General features: G+C 40.6%; 1 protein-coding gene across 3 annotated transcripts in view; it reads right to left on the reverse strand.

Moving 5' to 3' along the window:
- The window catches only part of MPP7 (membrane palmitoylated protein 7), a 163,007-nt gene that overhangs the window by 74,867 nt on the left and 73,769 nt on the right, over window positions 1–14,371 (reverse strand). For all 3 annotated transcript variants that reach the window (XM_032474025.1, XM_006176676.3, XM_032474026.1), the window contains one exon: window positions 6,223–6,354. In XM_032474025.1, the coding sequence (XP_032329916.1) occupies window positions 6,223–6,354 (132 nt within the window). The remainder of the gene's footprint in view (window positions 1–6,222; window positions 6,355–14,371) is intronic.

Genomic DNA, 14,371 nt, shown 5'->3' on the forward strand with positions numbered 1-14,371 from the left:
GTTTTCCAGCAACCCACGGCAGGGACGATGGAGGCTTGGCTCTGACTGGCAGGAAGAGGACTGATGACAAGTGGTCCAAGGGTAGCACTAGTAGAGCTGAAGGGACTTCCCAACGGACTGGAGATGGGATGTGAAAGAAAGAGGGGGTTCCAAGAGAGACTCTAAGGCTTTGGGCAGAGTAACTGGAAAGACGGGTTATCAATCAATAGGGGGGGGGGTCCCGAGGGGTGGAAGAGATCCAAGACAAAGATCAGTTTACTTTTGGACGTGTGAAGACCGAGATGTCTTCGAGACATCCAAACGGAGATGCTGGGTAGACAGGCGGACATACAAATTTAAAGATCAGAAGAAAGGTCCAGAAGAGAAACTGACCTGGGAGTCACAGGCGCACAAATGGGTTTAAAGCCACGGGCTGGAAGACGTCACCTCCAGAATGTGTAGATGAAGAAAACCACTCCAACACTTACGGGATTTGCTACAGACTTATAGTAAGATACGGACCCTGAGATAGAAATGCACGCCATCTGCTGATTCCACCTACCCTGGGAAGGTAAACGATGGACCTGAGAAACAGCCTCCCACTTTCTACATGACGCTAGCCCCTTGACTCAGTCTTCTTTTTGATCCCTTCATTCCTGAAGACTTTTTGTTTCCAGATTGCTTCCCAAACCCTCAGAATCACAATTCCTGCTGTGTTCCACTTGCATGAAACTAAGATCACAACCCAATAAAACAGGAGAATCACGTGTGATATTGCACACAAGTCGACATCCCGACGGCACAGTCTAAAAATGCGGTGTGAACTGAAATCGGATCTCATGTTTTTAACCTATTTCCTTATACAATTATTTTACATTTATTCTATGTGGTTTTGACAAAAAAGAGAGTACAGAGAACCTCAGGGAAGACAGAGAAGTTAAAATTCTGGTTAGCCCTTTCTTGTTACTTCTGTAAAACGGTTTATAAAAGAGATCTGCTAAGACTGGGCCATCGTGTCTCCGTGAATAAAAACTGTCTCCCCCGCAGCACTGCCAATATCGTAAGAGTGGGAGTGCAGCTGGTTTCAGGTTGAACTTTTGAATTAAGTGTTTTCAAGGACGGTCTACCAAACACTGGCACCTGAGACCCCCGGAGACGTCTCTAACCTCTAGATCCTCAGCCCCACCTGGGCCTGTGAGGCAGACTCTTCGGCATAGGGGCCCAGATGTCTGCGTCTTAAGTGAGCACCCCAGGTGCTCCAGGAATGCCAAAGTAGGAGGACCACTGTTCTCAAAGAAGCAGGAGGCCAACCTATGCAAGAAACACTGAGGATTAAGACCATAATCCTCTCACTCACTAACAGAATTTCATTTTATTAAGCTTGCCTAAAAATTAATCTTCTGGATAAAACACATACAAACTGCTCCAAGCTCACAAGAGAGACGGAATGACTGTTAACTGTCTCCTGACCAGTGTTCTCCACTTCTCTCAATTCTTCTATCCGTCCCCCCCCCAAACTATCACCCTTTTTTCTTTCCATTCCCAAATACCTCCGCAATCTGTGTTCAGGGCCTCTTCCCCCAGGAAACCATTCTTTCCCTAAACACCCATCACCTAGTGTCTACCTTACCATCCCCCGTGATGTTTACACAAGGCTCCCACGGCATTTACAAAGCATTTCCAATACACCGCATGTCAGCTGATATTCACAACACCCTCTAAGGGGCTTATCTCCTGATTCTCTGATAAGGAGCTTGAGGCTGAGACGTTAAGTGACTCGCTTCTATAAGGACACAGAGAAGTAAGTGACGCCAGAAACCCTCCCACTGAGGTCACCCAACACCAGCTGGGGTTGACTTCAGCACGGTATACTTCACTCTCACAGCAAAATTACACTCTTAGAAAACACTGATAACCTAACCCGTTGGTTGCTAAATCTTACGGCCTTTCCTCCAGAATCATTTGCCAAACATCTCCTGAGTGTCTAATTGCTAGAATTTTATCTCAGCTGGGCTTCCCTCATCTTGGCTATTTCTGATTCTTACTACTCAGACTCATTCTCCCAAAGATGCCTTAGACTCTTAATTTTCACTTGGCCTTTGCTTTTTACCTGCCTTTGACAGCTGTGGCTTTTCCACCAACTTCCCCTAAACGACAAAGGATGATTGACAGATGTAAAATGACACGTATGCTGAAAATAAATATTTTCTACTTCTCTGGGTAGTGCATTTTTTTTCAAATGTCACAAAATTATTTTTATTTTTTAACTTTTTTTATTGATTTATAATCATTCTACAATGTTGTGTCAAATTCCAGTGTAGAGCACACTTTTTCAGTTATACATGAACATACATATATTCATTGTCACGTTTTTCTCTGTGAGCTACCATAAGATCTTGTATATATTTCCCTGTGCTATACAGTTTAATCTTGTTTATCTATTCTACAATTTTGAAATCCCAGTCTTATCTCTTCCCACTCTCCGCCCCCTTGGCAACCACAAGTTTGTATTCTATGTGAGTCTATTTCTGTTTTGTATTTATGCTTTGTTTGTTTGTTTTAGATTCCACATATGAGCAATCTCATATGGTATTTTTCTTTCTCTTTCTGGCTTACTTCACTTAGAATGATGTTCTCCAGGAGCATCCATGCTGCTGCAAATGGCATTATGTTGTCAGTTTTTATGGCTGAGTAGTATTCCATTGTATAAATATACCACTTCTTCTTTATCCAGTCATCTGTTGATAGACATTTAGGCTGTTTCCATGTCTTGGCTATTGTAAATACTGCTGCTGTGAACATTGGGGTGCAGGTGTCTTTTTGAAGTAGGGTTCCTTCTGGATATATGCCCAGGAGCGGGATTCCTGGGTCATACGGTAAGTCTATTCCTAGTCTTTTGAGGAATCTCCATACTGTTTTCCATAGTGGCTTCACCAAACTGCATTCCCACCAGCAGTGTAGGAGGGTTCCCTTTTCTCCACAGCCTCTCCAGCATTTGTCATTTGTGGACTTTTGAATGATGGCCATTCAGACTGGTGTGAGGTGATACCTCACTGTAGTTTTGATCTGTATTTCTCTGATAATTAATCATATTGAGCATTTTTTCATGTGCCTATTGATCATTTGTATGTCTTCCTTGGAGAATTCCTTGTTTAGGTCTTCTGTCTGAGTAGTGCATTTTTTAAACAAAGTAACTTAAAGTCATTCAAAATGATTTTAAATCACATTTAATATAGAAACCTAAATATAAAAACTCTTTCTAGTTCAAAAAAGTTAATTGCATATGTTTAGGGAAAAAAAACTTTTACTAATTTACTTTTAAATAACTGAGAAGCAGAGAAAACAATTTTAACTCGTGTGAAAATAGGCCAATAAACAGAATGGGGATTATGGATAAAGAGAAATGGAACTAAAATTTTTAAACACCCCAAATTTAATGGGAAATGGAGAGAGAAATGCTATTAAGTACATATAACAAAGTTGTCAAGTTACACCGCAATACACTAAGAAGAAACTGAACAATTCTGAGAAATGCTTGGAACATCCCCTGAATATACAATTACAAACCTGGAAAACATCTTCATGCTTAAGTGAAATATTCCTTTTTAAAGCAACCTGACAATTCAACCAAGTTTTAAATTTACCTGGTTCCCGTTCCTAAATTTCTCATCTCTCTTCCTAGTCCCAGAGGCTCAATATAATCATAGAGAAATCTGTCCTTTTTATTCCCACACATTTCCTTCTATTCCTGCTAGCTGAGCAGCCAGTACCTCCCGCCCCTAAATGAAAACCTCCCATGGCATCTTCTACCCCGTCTCCTCTTGCCCTCTACGTCTAAAGATTTGCCTGGTCTTATCAAGTCTGACATATGTGGCGTTTGCCATTATCCTAACACAGTTTCTCATTTTAAACTATAAATTGAATGTATTATATAAACTGCAACAAAAGAGAGCTAATAGACAAAGAATTGCCACCTCAAAGCCAGGTCTAATTATTTCAGTTGTTACATGTTTATGATAAGCTAAAGGATGTAATATATTCAGTCACAAACTGACATAGCTTGAAATTATTGTACATACTTCACTGAATTTAATAAACTGAAACTACTTTACAGCAGGCCCAGTTAACACTTTGGAAAAATCTCAATACAGAACACGTCTGATTTCTCTGCTAAACATGTGAAGATGTTACTTGATCAGAAGAAGCCTTGGATTTAAAAGTCACTGAGGACTGTTTAAATGTTAGCTCACTAAACCAAGATACCAAAAACAACTGCCTTTGGGAAAACTATGATGGATCAAAGGAATTGTTAGTAATGAATTCCTGAATTCTTTGAGATGGTCAGTCTTTCAATTATCTAAGAGACTGAATTTGTCAAAACAGAAATGTATTTCTTACTGATGCAGACTCCACCAAGAATTAGTCACTTTATGGTGATAAGTCCCAAGATAGCTCTTTCTACAGCCAACCTGAGTACCATGTATCCTTACTAAGCATATCACATCCACAATAACGATGAGGGGATATTTAAGTTACCAGTAGAGTTATAAACACAGATGAAAAGCATGAATGCATAATCTAAATTAAAGTCTTAAACAGGAACACAGGGAGCCCTGGGATGGCCACAGATAAGCTTCAGGGGCTCAATGAATCTCCTTCTATAATATGCAAATATGCACACTCATCTGTGTATTTTTCTGGGTAAGAGTGTCCATTGTGTTTACCAATATACCAAAGTTGTGTTAAAACAAAACAAGATGATGAAGACTACCCAGAAGTATCAAGACAGAATGTGGTGTAGAAGAAAAAACTAGTATTTGAAGATGAAGAGTCAAGTTTAGACCCTAGTTCTATCTCTCGATCGCTGTGATACTTTGGGTAAGTTGCTTCACTTCACTGAGTATCAGTTTCTTAGTCTGTAAAAAGAGAACAATGATGCCAAATATGAAGATCACACATCATTAGGATATAAAGTACCTTAACATAGCGCCCAGCAACCATTACGTTATCAACTGCTGTCTGCTCTAAGAACACAACAATGGGTTTATTACAATAAACGAGCCACAACTCATTTAAAGTCAAGTGCTAGATTAGGAAGTTTGTTTATTTTTCTCCGGAATGTAGTTTCATAAACACGTGGCTACACCCTGTACTCCTTCCCCATTGCTGCTGTTAACAAATGCCGAACAAATTGAGTGGCTTAACGCAAGGCAGTTCTGGAGGTGGGAAGGCCAAGGCGGGTGTTATGGGCCAAAATCCAGGTGTCAGCAGGGCTGCATTCTTCCTGGAGGATCTGGGGGAGGAATCGGTCCTTTCCTTTACTAGTTTCTAGAAACTTCTGGCGTTCCTTGGCTCTCAGCCACATCACTCCAACCCTTGCTTTCATCCTCACATCTCCTTCTGTGACTCTGACTCTCCTGCCTCCCTCTTTCACTCTATGTATTTTTTTAAAGTTGTTTTTAGTTTCGCTTTTTTTCTGAGGGGAGGGGTAATTAGGTTTATTTATTTTTAATGGTGGCACTGGGAATTGAACTCAGGACCTTGTGCATGCTAAGCACGCGGTCTACCACTTGAGCTATACCGTCCCCGGCCTCTCTCACTTTAATAAGAACATTTGTGATTACCTTGGTCCCACCTGCTAATCCAGGAGACTCCCCATCTCCAGATCCTTCACTCATCGTGAAAAGTTCTATTTGCTGCTTAAGGTAACACATTCACAGGTTCTGAAGGTTAGGACATGACATCACGGGGGACAAGTGGGAGGCATTATCCTGCCGACCACAGACCTCTGACATGACTCAGCACTGCGTAAACCCTGGTGCTAACATAAATGGTTACACCTACATTTTGAAGTATCAGACCCTTGATTAATTTATCACTTTAAAATCCAACAGCTTTCGAGAGAAGCCATAAGCAATCATTTTTAGTTGCACTTTTTAATCTTAAATCAGCTGTAACTGGTGCATGTTATGCTTTCTTTTATAAATGTCACCAAGCTCCGTTTTACAGATTATTACTATTTATAACCAAGAGAATGCCTGCCATTTTATTTGGCTCCATTTTAATTTTTCTAAATCATACTCTCCAGATGTGAGTGCTCCATTTATTTCAAAGCTGGAGGACAGAGAGGAAGTATAAAATTTATTTAAAATAAAGAGAGGAATAAATGGTGTGTGCCCATCAGTTCTGTCTTTCTTTTGATATCTACTCACATCTGAGCATAAAATGTAGACCCAAACTCACCAGCGGTTCTCTGTTCTTGACCAGACGGATGATTTTTACTGAGTCTTCCTCATCATCAATGTCATCAGGCATTGGAGGCAACACAGGATCGTAACTCTTCTGAGCCACAGTATCGTGGACAGAGAGCAAAGCCTATCAAAGTCAAAGGTAAAAAAGTCATCACAGAGAAAACCCCGAGCACGTCCAACCATAAGGGAAATCTAAGTGATGCTGCAATTCTGACGCAGTGGCAGTAACAAGGCAACTACGTGAAGAGGTGCCTCTCACAAGCGGGGGTGTGTGTGGAACAGTGTGGATACCAGCGCGCAGCAAGAACGGGCCCGAGACCGCTTCTACCCTGCGTGTCCTCTGGTTCACCCTGATAAAGGTGGTCGTTGCGGGAGATTTAGTGAGGTGGCTGTGACTTCTGAAAGGAGGGAGAAAAGGAGGCTACAGATACATTGTTAAGCAGCCAGGAGTCTGAGAAAATGAGGTATTTTTTCTTTACTTCCGTTAGCAGAAAACACCAAAGGAATTGATCTATACAACCGACAAGCTTTCATTCCTCTGCTGTTTTGTGATTAATATGCTTATGAAAGAATAAAGTAAAAAAATTTTTTTTAAGTGATGATTGTTATGGTGCTAGAACTCCACAAAACATATGGTCGTTAGAGAGCAAAGGTGAGAAAAACACTGGAACCCTGACATGCCACTGCTCTCGGGGGCGACTGGGTCTGGACTCTTGACGAACTTGTTTCTGAATCAGCAACAGCACGGTCCGTAAGTTACGCAGGGCAGAAGCCTAGAAATCCTCCTTGAAATCCGTCCTCTCATTTGCGCTCCCCATATCCAATCCCTATCCTGTTAAACCTCCTTCCAAGACGGACGTGACCATTTGTTATCGTCCCTCCAGTCCAGAGCAGAGGTCGGCCAGCTGTGCCACCTGCTTTTGTAAACGGAGCCTTACAGGAACACAGCCTCGCTCGTCCACTCTGCATTGCTTATGGCCGTTGTCACGCTCCACAGCAAAACTGAGTAGAAGCATCAGGCATTTTTTACATAAAAAGTTGGCAGACCACTGGTCTGGACCATTGATGCCATCATTTTTAACCTGGAGCATGTTTACCTGGAGCCTCTAAATGGCCCAACTGCATTCACCTTTGGCTTATTTTCAAACCCATGATTCACAGTGTAACCAGAGTATTTTGAAACTTAGAGCAAATGACATAACTGGCCTCCCAAAATTCCACAGCTCCCCACTGTTTCAGGATGAAGATCAAACTCCTGAGCACGTCCTAGTCTTGTGCTCGTCTCCAATGTCATCTTACACCCACTCTCCTCTTCAATGAGGTGAAACAACGCTTTCTCCTAGAAGCCTGGCCAAAACACCCCATAGAAAAGCAAACCCCTTGGTTACTCGATCTCACAGCCCCATCTTCTTTGCCTTCATACATGCTCACGATTCTTAACCATATTTACATTGTTATGTGCATATATTTAGTATCTGCTATCTACTGAAATGGAAGCTCTAACACGGCAAAGAAATGATGCTGATTTTGTAATTAAGCTTTTTTCAATTGACTATAACATACATATGGAAAAGTACACAATTTGTAAGCACACAGCACGATGAATCTTCAAAAATGAATATGCCATTGGGAGTTTGGGATTTGCAGGTACTAACTACTATATATAAAATAAATAAACAACAAGGTCTTGCTGTATAGCACAGGGAACTAACTATATTCAATACCTTTTGATGGCCTATAATGAAAAAGGATATGAAAAGGAATATATGTGTATAAATGAATCTCGATGCTGTACACCAGAAATTAACACATTGTAAACTGACTACACTTCAAATAAGAAAAGAATATGCCCAGGTAAACATCACCCCAACAAGAAGTACACCGTCAACTGCACTCCAGAAGCCCCTACGCATGCCCTTCCCGGGCGTCATGGCCCCTGGGGGTGGTGCTTTGGCCTCTAGTTAAGTATTGCGTACACAGAATTGTAAGTGCACGTCCACGTTTTCCCTGGTTTTGAGCTAGTGAGTCGCCCGTGCTGCTACTGGCAGCAGCCGTCACTCATTCTCACTGTCGTGTGGCCCTCCGACATGCACAAATTTCATAGGTTCTTGACCCGCTATGCCTTTGAGGGACATTTACGGTGTTTTCCCAAGCTCTTGGCGACCATAAACAGTGCTGCTATAGATCTTTGCTGTTGCACATATACATATAATTTGGGCTCAGGATACTGAAGAGTGGAAGTCTGGGTCATTCAACCCAGGGAGGCAGAGACAAAAACATTTTCTAAGTGGCTGCCCAACTTCCATCCTCAACAGCTGCGGATGTGAGTGCCAGGTGTGTCACATGACCCCCAGCAGTTCACATTATCAGTTTAAATCTGGCCATTCTGAGTGTGTAGTGATAGCTTCTTGTGGCTGACATTTCATTTCTTTTAACGCATGATACCTTCTTTTGTGAAACGCCTGTTCAAGATTCTTGCACATTTTTCTATGCCACCTGTCTTGTTCTTGATTTGTAAGAATGCTTTACAATACACTGGAGCCCAGCCTTTGCTGGTTACAGGGACCACAAATATACTCTCCCATTTGGTAGCCTACCTTTCACTTTCTTATTAGTGTCTTTTAATCAAAAAAGTATCTCAATTAATGAGCCCAGTAATGTTTTTTCCTTTACAGCTGCGTTGCTTTGTTTGTTTGTTTGTTTGTTTGGTATCCAATAGAAGTTTCAAAGGGAAAGAATGAACAGCATCAGGATGATAAAACATCTGAAGAGATAATAGCTGCAAATTTTTTACACTGATTAGAGTCTGGAGATTCTGGAAGCCCAATGTACCCAAAATAAACCCATGCTTGGACACATCACAGTGTGTCCACAGAACGCCAGAGGCAGAAAGAAGTTCTTAAAAATACCAGAGAGAGAAACAAAGATCCTCAGAAAAGAAAGAAAGAAAACTGAGAACCGGCCAATCAGCAGCCATGAAACTGGAAGACAGGTAAAACACCTTACAAGTGCTTAGGAAAAATAGCAGCCAGCCCAGACTTGTGTACCCAGCAAAAGTATGAGCCAAGAATAAGGATGAGAACCAAGGTGACATGAACAGGAACCCACTGGAAAAAACTTAAAAAAAAAAAAAAAGAAAAGAAAAGAAACAATGGTTTTTAAGGACACCAGACGTCAGCCAATGGATACTGATCACTGAGAGGCAGGAAACACACAGGAGCCCTCCAAGTGGCCCCGCTTACTGCGAGAGGGAGTTTCCTGTGTGTCAGAGGGAGAGGGAACCCAGGCAGAATCCAGTGGTCTCCCTGAGTTGAGACACCAGAGCTGGGAATCCAGGAAGGTCAAGGGGCGAAGTTCTCAGGGAAGGGACGAGAATGGAGAGAGCTGCACAGACACAGGGCTCTCTGAGTCCTCAGCCAAGGCATGCATGCAGAAAACTGCCAGGAAGGGTGAGAGCAGTGGTTCCTAACTGAGGCCCGCTGGCTGTCTAGACCCATGCTTGGTCTGTCACAGTTCAAGGGATGCTACTGACATCTAGCACACAGAGGCCAGAGATGCTCCTAAACACCTGATAGCTACAGATCAGTCCCTGCCCCACCGCCCCACCCTCACACAAGTATCCAGTCTTCACATGTAAACAGTTCCAAGGCTGAGAAACCCTGCATTACAGGGAACAAGCCCCAATGCTTACAAAGGACAGGAACAGCTCCTGTTCCTACAAATTAAAAGGAAATACCTGGAAATTCACAGGGCATTAAGGAGAGTTAACAGAGGGGTACTGTCTTAATAGTGGGAAATAATTAGTCCAAGATTAAATGCTGCTAAGATCTCACCTGACAAGGCTTAAAAGCAAGCCTCTGAAGGGATCAAAGTGTTTCCAAGTAATTTAATTGTGTGACATGAACTCAAGAATATTATCTAGAAAAATGCAAAAATATCCAACATGAAAATAAAACTGACAATGAATGGCAGTCAATCAAAAATTACCAGGCATGGAAAGAAAGTAGAAACTACTGCTCATAATGAAGAAAAAGGTAAAGCCATGAAAGTAAACTCTGAAAAATTACCCAGATGACAGAATTATATAGAACCAAATCTTGAAATTAGATAATCACAGACAAAGTAATTTACTATTAACTGTATTCCAAATGTTCAAAAAGCTAAAAGGATTTTCAATATACAAAAAAGATTCAAGTCAAGTTTCCAGAGACAAAAGTTACAACGGATAAAATGAAAAAAGTACACTGAATGAGGTTAACATGTAGACAGAGCAATAAACTATCTAAAACAAAACACAGAGAAAATACAGTGAAAATTATGAACAGAACATTACTAAGCTGTGGGACAACTTCAGTGGTCTAACAGATACAGCTAATTGGCCTCTCCAAAGACAGGAGATGTGCTCAAAAAATTCTGAATATAGCAGGAAATATTCCAAATTTCATGAAAAAAAAAAAAAAAAGCCCTGTATGTTCACAAATCTCAATGTATCCAGGCATAAGAAACAAACAAATGACACCAAGTTGCTTAAAACCACTGAGAAAGAGAGAATCTTAAAATCAGCCAAAGGAAAAAAACACATTATATACAAGACAGAACAAAACAAAGAGATGGAAATGACAACACACTTCCCATCAGAAACAATGTGAGCCACAAGACAATGGAGCCACAATCTTTAAAATACCTAAAGAAAACTACAGGCAATGTAAAATTCTATACCCAGCAAAAATATCTTTTAGGGAAAAAAGGGCTACTTCAGCCTTTTTAAAGACACATAAAAGCTGAAGGAGTTCATCACCAGCAGACTTGCATTACCAAAAATGTTACAAGAAGTCTCAGGAGGGAGGACTGCAGAGGGGAACACAATCTATAAAGAGGAGGAAGAGCACCAGAAATGTGCATTATCTGGGCATCAGTGGTAACCAGCTTGCACACAGTAACAATAACAGGGATTGCCAATGAGCATATTTTAAAATAAAGTGATTATTATAGTTTTAGGCAATATTAAGACATCAGCTGTATATTTTTTTTCTTCCTTAGCTTTGTATTCATTTCTATGTCTGGATTCCAAAAACATACTTTTAGGATACAGATACCAAGTTCATCATTGTTAATGGCTTTGTTTTATAAATATTTTTGGTTAGCAACATTGTTATTTTAGACAACTAGAAGTAACCTTGTATTCCATTTTCCTATTTTAACCCTGGTGACTTTATTTTTCACACTACAGATTTTCCTTTCAAAATGCAATACCTAAATGAAAATTGTGTTTCCATATGCCATAACCACCAATCACAACTGATGGGTTTACCTGTCGCTTAGAAGAATCTGCAGGAAATTGAACACTGAGCTTTGTAACTCATCAGGCTCACAAGCTCTCGCTGTCTTGGACCCCCTGGAGTTAATTCCATGTTCTAAATATCTGTCAGGGCCATAGAATTAAGTGCCTAACCCATAAGGATGAGTAACATTGATTTATTCCTCCAGAAGGAAGCTTAACTTTTCCCTTTAGCATGCTTTAATGAAGTCTCATCCCTGCTGCATGCCCAGGCAATGAGTAATTTCTCGTAAGTGAATGTTTTGGAAAGCAGAAAAATTACAACAAATCTTTTTATTTTATGGCCTTTTAAAAAATCTACCAAATTTTCATTGACTTCCTAAATTATAATACCATGTTCTAGAGATGTCACTTCACTTTTATCAAAAATGAGCCCCTGAACGACAACTCAGAGAGGCTGATGCGCCTTTCATGTGGCAATGTGACGCCTGGAAGTGGTTTTTATGTATTAGGGACCTTCTTTGCTTTCCCTGAAACAACGCCTCTATAGAAATCAACATCCCTCCATCAGTGCCCTGAAATACCACCAGTATTATTGCTTTTGCCCATTCCACCACCGCAGCAAGTTTTATAATCTATTATATCTACGTACACCTTTTGTGACACTACCGTTCCCCTTTCTCACCATGTGGTTTCTGTTATACTTTACTATTTTTTCTGGACTTTAAGACTTGGACAGTAAGACTGGGTTTTGTAGACATTACAGAGTAATAATTTTTTTGTGTGTGTATGGCAACTGACCAATCAAAAGGGTACAATACAATACAGTAAGAAGTGCATTCTATTACCCCTGTTTATAATAGGGGAAAAAAAAGTGTATGCAGTATTTCCACATTCATAATGCAGCCAATTAAGAGTAGCTATCTTTAAAGGTATATGAACATACAAATCACAGACTAAAAAGTCATTAAGCAAATGAAACGATGCTCATCTTCACTAATAAAGCAACAAGGACAGGGACTTCCACTTTCCCTACAGTTTGAATTCAAATTACAATCATGCGTTATCCAAAACTTTGTTTATTTTTAAGTTTTCATCAAGTTACTTTGTAAAAGATAAAATCAAAGTCAAAGTAGTAAACTATCACACATCTTACGAAAGCTAGTATCATAAATCATTTATAAAGATAAGTTATTCCTTCCAACCTCATGTATGAATTTTTGTCCAGTTTTTCCTCCGTCTCTGTGTGTCTGTCCATCTGTCCCTGAGGTTGTAAATCCTTTGTCTCTATCCTACGATTATGATTCAATTTTTTACACTTAAATCTTCTGGCTGGAATTCATTCCAGTAGGGTTCTGTCTTATTTTTCTCCAAATAATGAACCAGTTGTTGCAACACCTCATATTGAACATACATCGAGTTCCACCCATCCCTTCCTTCCATCCACCCCTCCCAGTCCTTCACGAGGACCACAATCATGTTTCACCTGAATTATTTCTACGGGCTCCCGAGTGACCTTCCTCCATTCAGTGTCCCATCCCTCCCACCCTGCCACCACCCTCAACCCTAAGAAACGGTTCTGTATACAGCATGCAGAGTGATGGTGTCATTTGCTTATTTAAATCCTTCCAATGACTTTCTACTGCTCTTCGGATGAAATTCAAACTTTTTAATATGCTCACAATTAGAGTGGCCATATAATTTATCACCTAAATAAGGAAACAACTAAAATTAAAAAGGAGGCTATTTATAATGCTGGAACTACAGGCAAAAGCCAGACTGTCCTGGGCAAACCAGGACGTCCAGCCCCTACCCAAAGGCCCTACTGTCTAGGTCTAAACTCTTGCCCCCTCCTCCTCTTTCATAAACTATCGCCCAGCCATACAAAGCTCAGTTTACATCTTCAAACTTGACAAGTTATCTTCTTTGTGGGACTTCCCAGACTCTTCCCCTTACCTGAAACCTTTATTTTTGCACATCCCACTCCTGCCTCACTCCTCTGCTCGCTCGGGTTAACCTCAGACTCAGCCTCAGGTGTCACCCTGAACAGACCACTTCCTCTGGGAAGTCTTCCTCAACCGCCCCCCCCCACCCGACCTGAGAGCTGGCCCCACCACGTGCTCCACACGACTGCTGGGTGTTCCCTCTTCTTACCCCTTATTTCCCCCATCACCTCCATTAATCCTCGTGTGTCATCCACAAGCTCTATCTGGAGGGACCAGCATAGAGGTGCGAAGGGATAAACTGGGAGTTTGAGATTTGTAGATACTAATATATACAAGATAGATAAACAAGTTCATACTGTAGGGCACAGGGAACTATATTCTATATCTTGTAGTAACTTACAGTGAAAAAGAATATGAAAATGAATATATGTATGTTCATGTATGACTGAAGCACTGTGCTGTACACCAGAAATTGACACACTGTAAACTGACTGTACTTCAATAAAAAATATACACATACAAAAAAAATGAATGAATGAAGATCCAACTCTGGTAACATTTACAAACTACAAGTTTTAACACTTTTCAAAACGAGTTGGCAGATCTATAGAAAGTGTGCATTATCTTTTCATAGTTGGCTATGCACTTGGTTGTGGATAGCTGTGTGTTTAAAAACAAAGTCATTATTACTCTGGAGGTACACCTCAGGTTACCTTTCAGTACTGTGAATTAAATATTGGAAGTGGAACAGCAAACTTTAAACAGTAAATAATTAGTTTCCTTAGCCAGTAAAGTTCAAAGACAATACTGTAGTTAACACCTCAGAACACTTTTCATATTTTAACTGTCAGTTCAACTAACAATTCATGTATACATGCTACGTTCTACTGTACTTTGCTTCTGAGAAAAGAAGGAAG

This window comes from Camelus ferus, chromosome 35, assembly GCF_009834535.1.
Source record: "Camelus ferus isolate YT-003-E chromosome 35, BCGSAC_Cfer_1.0, whole genome shotgun sequence".
Classification (NCBI taxonomy): domain Eukaryota; kingdom Metazoa; phylum Chordata; class Mammalia; order Artiodactyla; family Camelidae; genus Camelus; species Camelus ferus.